The 18,982-nt window shown below is 28.9% G+C and overlaps 1 protein-coding gene across 2 annotated transcripts in view; it reads right to left on the bottom strand.

The window, feature by feature from the left end:
* LOC135223603 (uncharacterized) overlaps positions 1-18,982 on the bottom strand; it is a 124,256-nt gene that overhangs the window by 45,300 nt on the left and 59,974 nt on the right. The window contains exon 1 of one of the 2 annotated variants that reach the window (XM_064262175.1): positions 8,726-8,879. The exons of the other annotated variant lie outside the window; for it this stretch is intronic. Within the exon in view, the coding sequence (XP_064118245.1) occupies positions 8,726-8,754 (29 nt within the window). The 5' untranslated portion in view covers positions 8,755-8,879. Of the gene's footprint in view, positions 1-8,725; positions 8,880-18,982 lie in introns of those variants that run through there. 2 annotated transcript variants of the gene reach the window in all.

The raw sequence follows: 18,982 nt of genomic DNA on the forward strand, positions 1-18,982 counted from the left end.
ATTATACACGAGTGATCCAACGACTTTTCTTATGTTGCGACGTCCAAAGCTTTGTTGTTTTCACTGGTATTTCTCTTGGATCTTTCCAAGCTCTACATTGCCCCTGAATCTACTTAATATACATGTTTCCCACCCCCCAACCCCACACACACAGGCCCCCCCCCCCCCCCCCATTTTCTCTCTCTCTCTCTCTCTCACATAATTATTACACATGCAATATATAAATTATATAATACTGTATATACATAATATATACAACTACATATAAAATGTATATAATTATATGTATATATACATATAATGTAAAAAAAAAAAAAAAGCAATGGGATATAAAATCTAGGCCAGAGGGACTAGCGCCTAACTTAAAGAGGTTATTCAGCAATGAAAATTGGGAGGAAATCTTAGGTTTAAGATGGTTTTAAAAAGCGTAACAGGAAAAAAGTTCACAGTTACATAACATAGTAAAAGGAATGAATGTGGTTGCAGCTAGCGGCCAAAGGGACGTTGCAAAGAACCTTAATGCCTACAGTGCACCTCACGCACTCTACGGGGTACGTTGTTTTATATATATTAATATATTATATAGTATATCTATATATATAATATATATATATATATATGTATGTATGTATAATATGATATATATGTATGTATGTATGTATGTATGGTATGTATGTATGTATGTATGTATGTAGTATGTTATGTTAATGTATTATGTATGTATGTATGTATATTAATATACTATATATATAATTATATATATTATATATATTATATATATATAATATCACAACACGCACACATACAAAGGGAAAATAAAATTTTTAAAAACAACACACACTAACCAAAAATTTAAAATCTAAACACGCCGAGGAAAAGCAATATTTCCACATCATCAGCACTCACGACTACTAATATTTTCAAATCGACAAAAAAGTAACACAACTTCAAATTAACACATCCGGAAGACTATTTATATCAAATATATCAAAATCAATTTCAAATCCATAGCGAGTGCCAATGAAAAAACACAACGCTAGGATATAACAGACAATTTTTACATGAACATCAAACACTTTAGAAAACATTGGCCAAACGTAAATAACGCATAGCTGTTATCAGTCATTCCCGCATTAAAACTAATCATCCAGTTATTACCCTATTAATAAATTCCGATAAAAAAAATACACTCTCTCCAAACGGCAGGCCTAGTGCGCCTTAATTTCAAATCCTACAGCCCTTAGTATGACTATAATTACTTGAGGCCTGCTACAAAAACCAGCTCCTGACTCGCCTTTTCTTTTTATTTTCTATTCAGTCACTAAAATACTGAAAGGGTTCAGAGAAACCAACTCAAAGAACTTTAAAGAACGCCTCCTTTCCCAAGCACTAAAGTTTTGATTGTCTAAAGTAGTTAGCAACTGAATCGACAATAATAAATGTTCTACCAGTAGCGATTAGTATAATTTCAAAATAAAATTTTTTTTCTCTTTACTACTTACAAAACGTTTATGGCACTGTATACAACTCCTAGGATTCAGCATACTTTCATTTGGTGTACTAGCTTACTATGAATAATTCTTATGAATAACATTCTTCTCTCCTTGCTTCAGTTGAAAGCAAGGGTCTTATGCGTCATTTGAAACGGAGATAAACCACCTTTCCGGGATTTCGATGCAATTTTAAACAGCACAATACAACTGTTATGAAGATTCAAAGCTCCCGTCTTCATTACATTCACAGTTCAATGGGCGACAATGAACACCGTGGGGCAGGACTGCCTACTAAATATTCTGTTGCTCGTGGAATGGCTTATTTTTCTCATAAAAAAACTGGAATCAAATGTCAAAAGACCTCCAATAAAACGGTTTTATAACAAAATCGAAAGCAGCTCTGAAACATGCCTATCACAATGAACTCCTCTGAAACGGCATTCAAACTGATGTGATAAATGGACCTTCAATTTTCCAACAATGGAGGCAAGGTGGCTTTGCTTTTCGTTCCCATGCATGTTTTGACGCGATTCAAGGACATCTGTTATTCAATAAAACTCAATCACTGCTGGTGCTGGACACAGTGTTTTAAGCATTGTCACTGTTCAATGTGATATAAATTGAGAATGTAATAAGAGCTAAAATTTCCTAATCTGTGGACAAAAACATACCATGAAATGACTTTGATTAGGACGACAAACCAAACAGTTTATATAGTGCATCATAGGAATATAACCATTCTTCATCATGATTCACATTTGTATAGTATACATTGGTGTTGCTTGGCAAAACTTCTAATAATGCAACACAAATCGCAAATACACCATTTATCCTTACCATTATTTCCTTCTTTTTAGTTTTTTGTCGCTGACAGATGCATTGATCATGGAAGATAACATTTACAAGCTTCTTAAGCCCTTCATCGTTAGGGCAATTTCTGGTACTGTGCAGACATTCATAAAAGAAAACCTTGGATATTCAACTAAAAACCAGCTACCCTGAGGAAATCCATATGGGAGTAAAAGAAGTAAGTTTTAATGGTGTTTAGCAATGATTTTTTAGCTCCATATGAGAAAAGACGCACTCAGAAAACCCAGTACTTCCTTGTGAGACCAGCAATTCCAGGCTCTACACGTCAAGCAGATGCACTGACACACGGGGAGACTAGCGCATGGACAACATCTATTAGTCATAACACCCCAAAACAATTGCAGCAAATACACGGTTTTGCGACCCAGGTCTAGCATACTATTGCTAGTGCAGACCCTAGGTACACTTGGTGGTTACTGCATTATCAGTTACTATGTGTTGCCATCTAGTAAGCCGAAGAAAACGTAAGAATTATATATCCAAGTCGCCGACTTCATGGTCAGCACAAATTATTGAATTGAACACAGAATTTTGGACAAATGCCAAGTACTGGGACCCAGGAGGTCGTTCAGCGCTGAAATGAAAATTGACAGTATAAGGTTGAAAGATGTAACAAGCGGAAATCCTCGCTGTTGCACTAAGAATCAATTTCTACGAGAGGGGGGGAAAGTAAGATGGAAGAAACACAATATGAAAGGAGGTGCAGTAAAATGAACGGAAGGGGGTTACAGATAAGGGCCGAAGGGACGCTGCACAGAATTTTAAGTAATGCCTACAGTGCACCGCACGAGGTGTACTAACGGCACTATCCCCTACGGAAAGCACAGATCATTCAACACCTACATGAATGGAGAGATGAATTTGGGGTAACCACTTACAGTAATCCAAGAAGACCTCGGGAAGATCCCGTGGAAGACCAGATGCCCAAACCTAGAATGGACTTGCTCTAGAATAGTGCTACTGGATAGCGTTGTCAGAAGGACTAAAATCTTCAAAGGACAGGGTGCATTCTGGATGCAGATTAGCAGACACCAACCTGGCAAGGGTGGGAGGGAAAAAAAACTAACAACAATTGATGGTACAGATTCTTAATCTAGTTGAACTACGATTACGGGTTAAAGTAACTATCACGAACTAACGAAATATTTGCTTATTCATGTACATGACAATTGAGTCCAAACTTTACTTTTAATATATAGCCACTCACTTGTGAAGTCTCTCTCACGAACGGCGCGTAATATTAATCTCTCAACAAGTTTTTAATTATGAGTCTCTAACGATTCCCACACGTGACTCAAGGCCTGACATATTCTCCGAATATAACAAAAGAAAAGTTCATGACTCATAAAATACAAATGAAGGTTTAGCACAATGACACAACTTCGTTTAGTATTTGTACATCGATATTGCAAGTGGAAAGTGACATTAGCCTAGCCGAAGAAGATTTAATACTTTTTTCAGTTTACACGTTATCATTGTCAAATTCTTTAGTCTTATCCCAATGTGCAATTTTGTCAACCATATAACCGAAAGGCGTTGTAATGCATTAGACAACCTAAATGAGGTGGTAATGCACTGGATAACCTAAATGAGGTGATAATGCACTGGATAACCTAAATGAGGTGATAATGCATTGGATAACCTAAATTGAGTTGATAATGCACTGGATAACCTAAATGAGGTGATAATGCATTGGATAACCTAAATGAGGTGATAATGCACTGGATAACCTAAATGAGGTGATAATGCATTGGATAACCTAATTGAGTGATAATTGCACTGGATAACTAAAAGAGGTGATAAGATGGATAACCTAAAGATTTGAAGGTTGATAATGCACTGGATAACGCCTTAAATTGAGGTCTGATTCAATGCCATTGGATTAAACCCTAAATTGAGGTGTAATTGGCATGATAACCTAAATGCAGGTCTTAATGCACTGGAATAAGCCCTAAATTGAGGTGATAATTGCAACCTGGACGAACTCAACCTTAACCCCATCGAAACGCGCGCGTCCTGACTAATGGCACTGCCGCTCAACCTAAATGACCACTGGAATAAACCTAGCAAAATTGGACTAACCTAAAGGTTGACCGTAATGGACCTAATAATCGGCATGCGAATTCAACCACCCTTACAAATTGAACGCCGCTTTCCGATACCAATTCGCATTGGATTAACCCTACAAATCCGAGGTTGATTAATTGCAAAACCTGGAACGGATAAACCTAACAAACTTGACGGCTTGATAAATCTGCCCTGGATAACTGGAATGAAGGTCGACCTTTCAAATGCACATGGATAAGCCTAAATTAGCGTGATAATGCAATTGGATTTACAACCTAAAATCTGAGGTTGAATTAAATGCCACTTGGATAAACCCTAATGAGGTGATAATGGCATTGGATAACCTAAATTGAGTTGATAATGCACTGGATAACCTAAATGAGGTGATAATGCATTGGATACCTAAATGAGGTGATATGCAACTTGGATTAACCTAAAATGACGGTGATATGCAATTGGATAACCTAAATGAAAGGTTGGAAATGCATTGGAATTAACCTAAATGACGGTGATTAAAATGCATGGACTTAACCAAATGAGGATTGGATAATGCATTGGATAACCTAAATGACGGTGGTTATGCACTGGATAACTAAATGAGGTGATAATGCATTGGATAACCTAAATGAGGTGATAATGCACTGGATAACCTAAATGAGGTGATAATGCACTGGATAACCTAAATGAGGTGATAATGCATTGGATAACCTAAATGAGGTGATAATGCATGGATAACCTAAATGGAGGTGATTAATGCAACTGGATAACCTAAATAGAGGTGATAATGCATTTGTGGATAACCTAAATTGAGGTGATAATGCAATGGCAACCGTAAATGAGGTGATTAAGGCAATTGGAAACCTAAATTGAGGTGATAAGTGGCACTTGGGATAACCTAAAATGAGGGTGATAAATGCATATTGGAGGAACCTAAATGAATGCCGTGATAATTTTGCAAATTTGGATAACCTAAATTGAGGGGTGAATAATGCACACTTGGGATAAAACCCTAAATGAGGTGAAATGCAGTGGAATAACCTAAATGAGGGTGATAATGCATTGGATAACCTAATATGAGGGATAAATGCAATGGATAACCACTAAATGAGGGGATAATGGCACTGGATAACCTTAAATGAGCTGATTAGCAGGGATAACCTAAATGATGTGATATGCAATTGGATAACTAAATTGAGTTGAATAATGCAATGGTGGATAAAACCTCAAATGAGGGTGATAATGCCATTGGGATAACAACCTAAATGAATTAATAATGCATTAGAAACCTTTATATGATAGGGACAGGAAATCTATCCTGGTTACAGAAATTACTGACCTTATATTTCTGTTATTTTAAGTGCAATTTTATAGATGTTAATTTACTTATTTTTACATCTAAACCATCTTAGAAGACGTCTACATAAAAGTTTAATATATTGTTGAGTTGAGCATAGAATTTAGGCCAAAGGCCAAGCACTGTGACCTATGAAGTCATTAAGCGCTGAAATGGAAATTAACATAAAAGGTTTGACAGGTTTAACAGGAAGAAAACCTCGCAGTTGCACTATGAATCAAGTGTTGGGAGAGAGTGGAAAGTAGGATGAAGAAAGAGAATATGAAAGGAGGTAGAGTACAAGGGGTGAAAGGGGTTGCAGCTAGGAGCCGAGGCACGCTGCAAAGAACCTTTAGTAATGCCTACAGTGCACCGCACGAGGTCCACTAAGAGGACGTGTACATATAAATCATCATCATCTGCTTCGACGTGAGTAATAACATTCATATTCAGCCGAACCTGACTTGAGATCAGTATTGGCCTGACATATCTTGACGTGTTTCTATTATCTGTTCTTGGGCGAGTTCTCACTAGAGCGATCATGAACTAATCCGGATTTCAGATTCGTCCGTTGCAGATATTATATGATGCTATTCATAAATACCACAACCTTATGGAACATGAAAAAAACATGAAGTAACATGGCAAGTTTCTAGATAATAGGCGGCTCGCATGAGAAAGGAGAAAAATAGACTAAATAATAATGTAGAAATTATATATATATATATATATATATATATATATATATATATATATATATATATATACAAATTGCATGTTTCGTGATTCATAATCACATCATCAGGGAATTCTATGGGAAATCTAATAAATTAATAAAAGTACTGAAACGTAGGAAGCAATAAAAGAGGTGTGAGTCCCAGCGCATTCCTGCCCTTAACTGCATTTGGTATATGTGCATCGAATCTACCCGATTTGTGTGATTACACACACACACACAAATATATATATATATATATATATATATATATATATATATATATATATATATATACTAATTACATATATTCAGATATATTCATCCTCGTATTGTGTGTATATGTATATGTATATGTATATATATACATATATATACATATACGTATATAGTAACCACTAACATATCAAATACATACAATACGAAGAGGATAAATATATCTGAAAATATGTAATAAATATTTCTAAATATATCTGAACACACGTAATTCATAAAAAAAAAACAATATGAAAGGACATATATTTCATGAAATAGGAAAAGAATTGGACGAGGAAAATCTTTTAAGTCACCAGTGGCACCGGAAATAACCTCAGAAACCCAATTTGTCACAAATACCACAATCAATTACGCTAATCACATTTGGGACACTTCAAAGAGCCAACATCAACACAGTTCATTTCTAACAGGTTTCCAAATGTGTCGCTGAAATGGCCTGATCGTTGCCGAAACGGCCTGCACTTTTATCTAATTTTCCTTCCATGTTTTTCTTATGAAATCAAAATTAATTTGACCTCAGTTTTGACACCCATTCCATTCCTTCGTTGCACGAAACTTCCATATGTAGGCACTGTTTAAACATCCAGGTCCCAATTTTCAAATACCAAAACTAATCTTATACCTAAATTATTTTATTTATGGACATGAAGTAGAGTTGTGATTCATCGCAATCAAAACCACCTACCTATTTCTTGTTACAATACTCAACCTAGTGAATACCGTAATCAAAGACCGAAGCCTGAAATGACTCGTTTGCCTATGGAGAACGTAACATGCAATTAATACTCACTGGCCCAGCTGTTAAGTAATCTTTTCTATCATTTATGGAGAATATAGCATTTGCTGTCAACAGGAGGCAAAAGGGTGTTTGGTAGAACGTCATATACAATACAAGAAGCACCTCTGAATTTTTCAATGAAAACCATCACTTTACGACCCAACACTCCTGTACTACCATTAATCAGTTAAGATGGCAACCTCATTTGTCAGGACAAAATCTTAATATCTGTTCTTAATGGAAGAGTCAAAGTAAATTTCACCTATGGCCATCTTTCAGAACGCAGCAACCTTGAAACATTTCATTCCTGGCCAACGACTTACGAATAATTCTTTACAAAAAGCATCTCCCAGCTGCACATGCATCACACGGAGAACTATTTGGTGGCTTTAAGAATCACTTCTGTTCAAACGTTCGATCTACTATTGTAGTTAACTTAGCGACACTGACAAGAACTGCCTACGTGTATATGAGCTCTGGTTTAAAAATATTTTACACAACAACGGCACTTGTCAGAGATCAGTAGTGGAGCATAATAGGCACACTTTGCCCTACTTTTTTCAAGTGCAATAAAAATCTTTCTCAACTTTTCCTCTGAATTCACTGCAGCTCACTTTAACACAACTGGTTAAGATCTACATCTCATGCACTGCACCTAACAGTAAACAAGTTTAACACATTTCTTTAACACAAAATATGGACAACAAAATGCCTGTTGCAAGTCAGTTGCAACCAATCTGACATCTACATTGCCAATCAAAGGTCCTATCTACTCAATAACATCCATGAATCGAGGCGACCTCCATCATCATTAGTTTCATTATAATTTACTGTTAATTCAGACACCTCACATACTACACGTACATCAGTCCCCAGCTTTTTCATATAAAGCCAAATTATTGCGTCATGACTTTCTTTTATCATTCTACAACAATGATATATTTTACTGCGACATGAGTTGCGTGTATAAGTACAAACGGAATGACTTCTTTTCCTGGGTATTACAAACCAACTGCTGGTTTAAGCGTCCAAGTGCCAAATGTTTTCGCCGTCTGTTTCCACAGCAATGATACAATGCCGAGTAAAGTCTTTACATTTGTTTTTCATAAAACCAAACCTCGCTCTTCCGCACGTCACAAAGAAAGGTTTGGCCATATCCTTTTGTGCACCTGGTGCACAAAAAGAAATCCTACCTGAAATAGTTAATTTGCTCATATGGCATATAAAAATCTTGAGGTTCACACGCGCCAGAAACAAGGATGTTCACTTCACGATGCTACAACTCTACTACTTCTTCATCCCACCGCTATATCCTCAAGTAAAGGGGTCGGTTGCCTTAATGTATCTATTCAAGCCATTCCTATCGAAGGACTTCCCTGGTTCTTGAAAGCATGCCAGACGCGACAAGGAATGAGAAAACGAAGCTAAAACTATACGGTCTGACATGAATGCATATTTTGCAACTCTCATTAAAAAGGGCATCTGTATTCTTGACAACGCGCTTGACCAGAAAGAACTTGAGCATTGACAGATAAATGAAGATAATTGCAAACATTAAGTTTCAACCTTAGACCATCACATTCAAAATCTTTTCGCTCAATTAATAACTGGACACTTCCAAATTAACTAAAATGCGCAGTATGTTCGTACCACACAAAACTGCAATCATTCACTGTCCTTCATCTGTACTGATATCGATGCTAAATATAGCTTGGTAGACTATACCTATATTGTTTTTCAATGAGAGAGAGAGAGAGAGAGAGAGAGAGAGAGAGAGAGAGAGAGAGAGAGAGAGAGAGAGAGTTAACAATTCCTTTGATGAAACCTTCTACGACAAAACCAAGTACCTTCCAAGGCATCAAAAGGAACTTATGCAGAAAACTCAGCAGCGTAACACTTACCGAATGAGTGTTGTTAACAGACTAAAGTGCTTATATTTCTATTCGTCTCCGTGACTGCGAGACAAAATGAATACCTTGGTCAAGACCCAAGGAATATGACTATCTCGACCAATCATGCTTTACGCATTGATGCAATAGGTCTTGACAATTCTGCCCAGGTTTATCGTCACCCTCTTGCTTTAATTTTCTTACATAATTCCTTGTGGATGCTGCTACTAACAATTAATATTAATATGGCAAAACGAGTAAGTGTGGGATAGTAAAGGACAAAATTGGTTAATACACTAAGAGGTTGCCCTTAAACGGGTAGGCATTGCTCTGCTGAAAGCGATCATCATGAAAAAAAGAGAAAACTCATCACTCTAGACTTTAGTAACCATCTTCAACATAAATAAAAACAGATTATGATAACTACTAAAAGGTCATAAGGGCTCAAACGGTCTCGAAAAAGTTGAGTATACACCAACATATCTTTCCTTATTTCATCAAGTCGTTTTAGTCAGCTAAAAAAAATACACAACCAAAATTTTTTTTCATCAACGCCATAAAGAATTGCATACAGCAATCACTTGCCACTATCCTTCAAGATTCTTTCTCTGTGCCATTTCAGGAGGTCAATGTAACACCTTATTTGAACTCCCTATGGAAAATTTTATCTAATAAAACTTTTTATCTGAAATTAAAAAACCTAATTTGTCCATTATGGACTTCTAAAAAGTGGATTGAGAGTTTCCATAGAAGATAGGCTATGCCATCACAATGGAAAACAAAAGACAACTTCTGAATCAAATGCTAATATGGACGTGACTAATCCATAAATGTCCATACAATATTTGTTCCCGTATTTCATTAAGTGCCTTCTCTTAATAATACTGATTACAACTCTCGTAAAAGAAAGTCTTTTGGGATCATGCATACAAAAACCTACTCCCAGTCAACAATACCACATTTACAAGAGGAAAAATATCAATCTGAGCTTAGTTATACTTAATACTTCAAATGAGATAATATTAGGTACGATTAGTATTAACTAGTTTCTCCGTTCAGAGACAAAAGGGTACGAAACTATTAGGTACAACAAATCAATACTCCAGTTTCTGTTAATTTGTCAATCCTCGAAGATTAATCATTAGATTCGTCTCAATTGAAAAAGAATATGATTATTATTTAAAAGTGAATCATAACTGTTGTGATGAAGTAAGTTTCATTATTTCTATATGAATGAAAAATCAGACTGGCTACCGTAAACTTGTCTTTACACTAAAAACAAGTACTGTTAAGGATAAAAAATATCAATAAGTAAAAGTATACTACTTATTTCATCTACCAGCTAAATTACTTTTATGTGAGTGAATATAAATAACAAGGAGCTTATCATTTCATGATACATACATAGCAAAAACCACACATCAAATTGACGTCTGAAGAAACACAAGCTATCCAAAAGGGGGAATAAATCAGAGCAAATACAACATAAATATGGTCATGTGTAATTATGTGTAACTTTCATAAAATTTCTTACACGCATGCTATCCAAAAAAAGGCATATAAATGTCACCAAGTGTATTTTAACTAAGCCTAGACAGAACACTACTGAACACTGAACAATAATTATACTGGACTAACAACTGCTTCTACGAAATTATATCGCAACACTTGGTTTTCAGAGTACATTTTACTTGCCTCTATGAATCAAATGACTTGTATAGTAAATTCTTAACAAGAAAATGAAACTAAAGAGTATTGTCTAAAACTGTCACAAGCGTGAGCATGCTTATTTGTCTTTTTTACTTTTAGCAAAAATAAACCAAGTACATATAGGTACTTACCAAATATAAGCTGTAGATATAAACACCGAGACTAACGAACAGACGAAGTTCACTACCGAGCTTATTCCAAAGGCAGCTCAAGATGATGCTGATAAGGTGGAGGAGGACGAAAAGTAATCTTAAGCCTTGGCTTCAAAAATTAATCTCGAGGTCAACTGCAGCACGAAGATGTGCGCATTTTTCCACCATAACATTCTTGAAAACATGGAAGGGCACTGTAAATTTTTCTGTGAAACCTTCCATTCGCTGTACATTTCCATATCTTCTAATTACTTCAAAACCTTATGAAACGAATTAAAGAAATAAGAAGCCTTTCCTCTAGTTACTGTTAAACCCTTTGGCAGCTATATATATAAACGTCAATTTGTCTTTTGTATGAATACTATACAAATTCATATTTGTTGACTGATTTTGATGAGATTTTCAATATGTCAGTATCAAACCGGGAAAGGTCAAGGCGAATGCAGAATTCGATGTGGCTCAAAGGAATAGCGACACTTCAATAAATGCCCTTTAACCATATATATATATATATATATATATATATATATATATATATATATATATAACATATTATATATATTATATATATTTATTATAGATATATATATATATATATATATATATATATATATATATATATATATATATATATATAATATATACAGATATCAGGAAAATCGTAGATAAAACATTCAGGAGTCCCAGGAAGACAGCAGTCTAAGAAGCATGCTTTATTTATATGTGAAACGTTTCATGTTGCTTCAACACATCATCAGTCTGCAATAATTAAAATTTACTCGATAAATTACAAGTTAAAAGTAAAAATTATTACCAATAAAAAATCAGCTAAAAATAATGTAAAACTTTAAATAAAAACAAAACATGAATAAGTAAGAAAGGCTACCTATTCAAGGTAAGGAAAAGAGTCAAGTGACCACGACAGTTCATACATGCCCAGACAACACTTAGGCCAGAGAGAGAGGAGACGAAGAAACATTAGAGTTTAAGCCTGGAGAGAGGTGCTTGATAAATAAAGACTCAAGGTTCGTTAAGTAGGCTGTTTGTTTAGTAGTGCCTATTATTGAAAAATGCTTTTTTTCCACATTAATTTTGCATTTGGATGCATGAGTCCTTATATTTGAAAATTTGGGATTGGATATTCTTGACCCTGTCCTGTAACTAAGACCTAGATGGCTATAATAACGAATCTGCAACAGCCTTCGAGAGGATCCAACGTAACTACCAAGGCATCTTGGGCATTGAAATTTATATATTATGTTGGATCTCATGAAATCCTGAAGCTTGTCCTTATAACTAAAGAAACCTCCAATTTTCTTAGGGTTCATAGGAATCAGGTTTAATTTCAAAAATCCTAGTTCGTTTTCAATAATTTATTTAACCTTGAAACGTAAATTGTCGGAGTGAATAAAGGGAATTGGTACATACAAAGTTAATTTTGGAACATTAAAGTTCAATGTAGGTTTGGAGACAAACCTTGTTAACATTTTGTTGATAATACTAAAAACTAAATTTCTTGGGAATGAGTTTTTTGTGAAATACTCAAGTAAATATTCAATTTCATTATGAAAGGAGGCCCAATCTAGGGTATATCTAAAAGTGCCCTAAAAACAACAAGGAATGAGATTGCATTTATTTTAAAAGAATGGAAACATGAAACTAAAAAATTGGTGCCGAAACTGCCTGTAAAAGGTATTTTTTTTTCCTGAAAACAGAAGTACTAAAAACATGGTTATGTCTAATAACCTTAACATCTAAAAATGCAAGTGTTGTCCTTCTCTTGTTCTAAAGTAAATTTCATGTTAGGATGTATGTTATTAACATATTCCAAAAATAATTGACATTGCCAGGAATGTTTGAATAAGGTAAATGTATCATCAACATATCTCCTGTAATATGTTGGTTTAAAAACTATCCGGGCAATTATTTAAAAATTCTTCCTCCAAACGACCCATAAAGTTAGCAAACAACGGGCCTAATGGGGACCCCATTGCAACTCCCCCGACCTGCAGGTAGAGTGCTTATAAAGATGAAAGTTGATTCTTGCACAGCAAGTTCTAAAAGGGTTTTAAAATAAAAGCTGTCTATTAAAACCATAAAAAATTTTCAGTATCACTAAAAACCTTATTTAGGATAATTTCAATGGTTTCAGAAACAGGTACGTTAGCCTAGACGTTGAGTCTTTATTCACTAACGTACCTGTTTCTGAAACCATTGAAATTATCCTAAATAAGGTTTTTTAGTGATACTGAAATTTTTTATGGTTTTAATAGACAGATTTTTAAAACCCTTTTAGAATTGCTGTGCAAGATTCAATTTTTTCATCTGGAATAAGCAACTCTACCTGCAGGTCGGGGGAGTTTGCAACAAAGGGGTCCCCATTAGGCCCGTTGTTTGCTACTTTTTTTATGGGTCGTTTGGAGGAAGAATTTTAAACCCAATTGCCCGGAGAGTTTTAAACCAACATATTAACAGGAGATATTGTTGATGAACATTTACCTTATTCAAACATTCCTGGCAATGTCAATTATTTTTGGAATATGTTATAACATACATCCTAACATGAAATTTACTTTAGAACAAGAGAAGGACAACAACTCTTGCATTTTTAGATGTTAAGGTTTATTAGACATAACCAAGTTTTTAGTACTTCTGTTTTCAGGAAAAATACCTTACAGGTTAGGCCCCATTTTTTTTAGTTTCATAGTTTCCATTCTTTTAAAATAAATGCAATCACCATTCTTGTTTTTAGGGCACTTAGATATACCTCAGATTGGGCCTCCTTTCATAATGAAATTGAATATTTACTTGAGTATTTCACAAAAAAACTCATTCCCAAGAAATTTAGTTTTTTAGTATTATCAACAAAATGTTAACAAGGTTTGTCTCCAAACCTACATTGAACTTAAATGTTCCAAAATTAACTTTTGTATGTACCAATTCCCTTTATTCACTCCGACAATTTACGTTTCAGGTTAAACAAATTAGTTGAAAACGAACTAGGATTTTTGAAAATTGAAAACCTGATTCCTATGAACCCTAAGAAAATTGGAGGTTTCTTTAGTTATAAGGACAAGCTTCAGGATCTTTCATGAGATCCAACATAATATATAAATTCAATGCCCAAGATGCCTTGGTAATTACGTTGGATCCTCCTCGAAGGCTGTTGCAGATTCTTATTATAGCCATCTAGGTCTTAGTTACAGGACAGGGTCAAGAATATCCAATCCCGGAATTTCAAATATAAGGACTCATGCATCCAAATGCAAAATTAAGTGGAAAAAAAGCATTTTTCAATAATAGGCACTACTAAACAAACAGCCTACTTAACGACCTTGAGTCTTTATTTATCAAGCACCTCTCTCCAGGCTTAAAAACTCTAATGTTTCTGTTTCTTTTTCTTCGTCTCCTCCTTCTCTCTTGGCCTTAAGTGGTTGTCTGGGCATGTAATGAACTGGTCCGTGGTCACTTGACCCTCTTTTCCGTTACCTTTGGAATAGGTAGCCTTTCTTAATTAATTAATCATGTTGTTTTTGTTTTTATTTTAAAGTTTTTACATTATTTTTTAAGCTGATTGTTTTTTATTGGTAGCTAATTTTTTTACTTTTAACTTGTAACTTGATCGAGTAAATTGTTTTTTAATTATTGCAGACTGATGATGGTGCTGAAGCAACATGAAACGTTTCACATATAGATAAAAGCATGCTATGCTTCTTAGACTGCTGCCTGCTGTCTTCCTGTGGACTCCTGAATGGCTTTTATATATAAATATATGTTATCCAAATATAATTAGAAATTATATTTAAATAATACATTATAGTATTAAATAAATATATATATATATATAATATTATATATATATATTAAATATTAACAGTTATATAATATATATATATTTATATATATTAATAAATATATAAGATAAATAACTAGGTATATATAATAATGAATATAAATATATAAATAATATATATATTTATCATATATATATATAATACTATTATATTAGTGAATATAAATATATAATAATAATAAATCATATATATATAAATATACAATTATATATATATAAATAGTAATAGTATCATATAGATAAATATAAATAATTATATTATCAAGTATATATAATATATAATATGATATATAATAATAAATAATAGAATATATAATAAAATATAATATATATGTATAAAATATATATATTATTATATAAATATATATATATATATATAAATAGTATAAATATATATAATATAAAAATAATTATATATATATATATATATTATATATATATATAAATTAGATATATATATAAATAAATATATATATATATAAATAAATAATATAGATATATTAAAGATATATATTATGAAATAATAATAAATTATAAAAGTATACTATAGAAATATTCTAAATATATAACTATATATAAATATATATATAAATATAATAAATATATATATAATATATATATATAGATAAATTAATAATATATATAAATTTAAATATATATATAAATTATATATATAGTAAATAATATTATATATTATATCGAAATATATATATATATAAATATATATATATATATATAAAAATAACTATATATATATATAAATAAATAATATAATATATTAATATAAATATATATATATATATATATTATATATAAGTATATATTATATATATAGATATATATAATAAATATAAATATTATATATATAAATATAAATAAATATATATATATAAATAATATAAATATATATATATATTATATATATATATAGTATCTATATATAAATAAAGATATATTAGTATATATATATATATAAAGAAATATATTAATATAGTATATTATTAATTATAATAGATAAAATATATATATATATATAGTAGATATATTATAATATATATATATAATATATATATATATAAATATAAATATATATATATTATATTAATATATAGTATAGATAATATAATAAATATATAATATATATATATTATAAATATTATATAAATATATATAAATATAATATATAAATAGATATATATAAATATTATATAAATATATATAATACTAGATAAATTATATAAATATATAACTAATATATAAATATAAAAATATATATTATAAATTATATATATATATAAATATAAATATTTATATATATATATAGATATATATATTAATATAATAAATATATATATATATAATTAAATATATATATATAAAATATATTATATAAATATATATATAATATTTAAGAAAATATATATATATATATTATATAGATTATATATAAATACAATATATAATAATATAAATATATAGTATATTATAAAATAAATATAAATTATATAAAAGATATATATATTAGTATATTATTAATATAAATATTATTAATATATATTTTATATATACGATAAATAATATTAACATGTAATATATATATATAAATAAAATATTAATTATATATAAATATATTATATAAATAGATATATAAATAATATATTAAATATAATATATAAATATTTTATATATAAATATACATAATTAAATATAATATACAATAAATAATAACAAATAATTAAATTATATAAATATAAACAGATATAAATAAATAATATAATATAAATATTATATAAATAATATTATATTAAGATTTAAATTATATAAAATATATATATATATATATATAATAATATATAATATATATAATTATGAATAATATTAGAGATTAATTATATATATATATTATAAATATATATATAAAATATATTATATAGATAAATATAATAAATACATAAATATATATATAAGTATATATTAATATTATATATATATAATATATATTATTATATAATATATATATTAAATATATAATCAATATAGATATTATAAATTATTATATATATATAATAGAATAAATAAATATATATAAATAAATATATATAAATTTAAATATTATAAATATATAAATATAATAATACAATAATAAAATCATATAATATATCATTAACATATATATATTAGATATATATTATATAATATATATAGTATATAAAATTATATAAATATAAATATTATAAAATACACTATATAAAATAAATTGATATATATAAATTAATATATAGATTATAAATATATACTATAATATATACATTATGATAGATATAATTAATATTATATATATTAATATAAATTATATATATATAGATATCAGATATATATATTAAAGTAAATAATATAAATATAAATTATATATAGTATATATATATCATATAAATATATAATATTAAATATACATATAAATATATAAATATAATATAATTAAATAGATGGGAATCAAATAATATAATATAAATATACATATATAAATATTATATAATATGATATATATTAATATATATATATAATATATATATATATATATATACATTATATATATAGGATTATCAATAATAATAAATAAATAAAATATTATTAAGAAAATACAACTATATACCAAATTATTATATATATATAGATATATATATATATATATTATAATATAAATAGATATATATAAATATCAAAGTATAAAATATAAATATATAATAGAAATATAAATATGCAATATTAAATACTATATAATATATATATTTATCATATTATAATAATTATATTAAATTTATATATAAATTACATTTATAGAAATAATATATTATTAAATATAGATTAATATATATAAATATATTATATTATATATATATTAATATATATTAGGTAATATATTCAAATAGATATCATATATAGGTTTAATTAAATATATATATTTAATTATTAATATTATATATCTTTATAGTTATAATAATTATATCAATTACATAATTATATAACTATTATATAAATAATATATATTAACTATTTATATAGATATTATATATATAATATATATATCAGTTATATTATTATTAATTATATATAAGTATATATTATTATATAATATATTAAGTTATTAGAATTATATATTAGATATTATATATTATATTATATACATCAATAAATATAATAGTATGATATCATATATATTATATATGTAATGTTAATATTATAGATATATATTTATAGATTATATATACTTTTATATAGATATTAATTATATTAAAGGAGATATAATATCATATATATATATAGACCATATAAACAACATATATAGATATATAATAATATATAATAATATACCCATTAACTCAAATAGATATAGTATATTATATTATATAGATATATATATATATAGATATTATATAATATATATATATATAATAATCATACACGACACAGCCCCACACATCATATATAGATATTATATATCGATATATATATATATATATATATATATATATATATTATATACGATAAATAATAATTATTAATTAATATATAGATATTATATCTATAATATATATAATATATATATTATAAAATAAATATAAATATTATATATATATATATATTATATATAGAATATACAATATATGTATATTATATATATTATACTATATGATAGAATTGATAATATTTATATATACATACATACATTTTTATATACATACCTAGATATATATTATATAATTATAATATATATGATTATATAAATAATTTATTATATTTAATTTATATTTTATTTTTATATCACAATATATATATATAGACATT

This window comes from Macrobrachium nipponense, chromosome 10 (assembly GCF_015104395.2).
Source record: "Macrobrachium nipponense isolate FS-2020 chromosome 10, ASM1510439v2, whole genome shotgun sequence".
NCBI classification, from domain to species: domain Eukaryota; kingdom Metazoa; phylum Arthropoda; class Malacostraca; order Decapoda; family Palaemonidae; genus Macrobrachium; species Macrobrachium nipponense.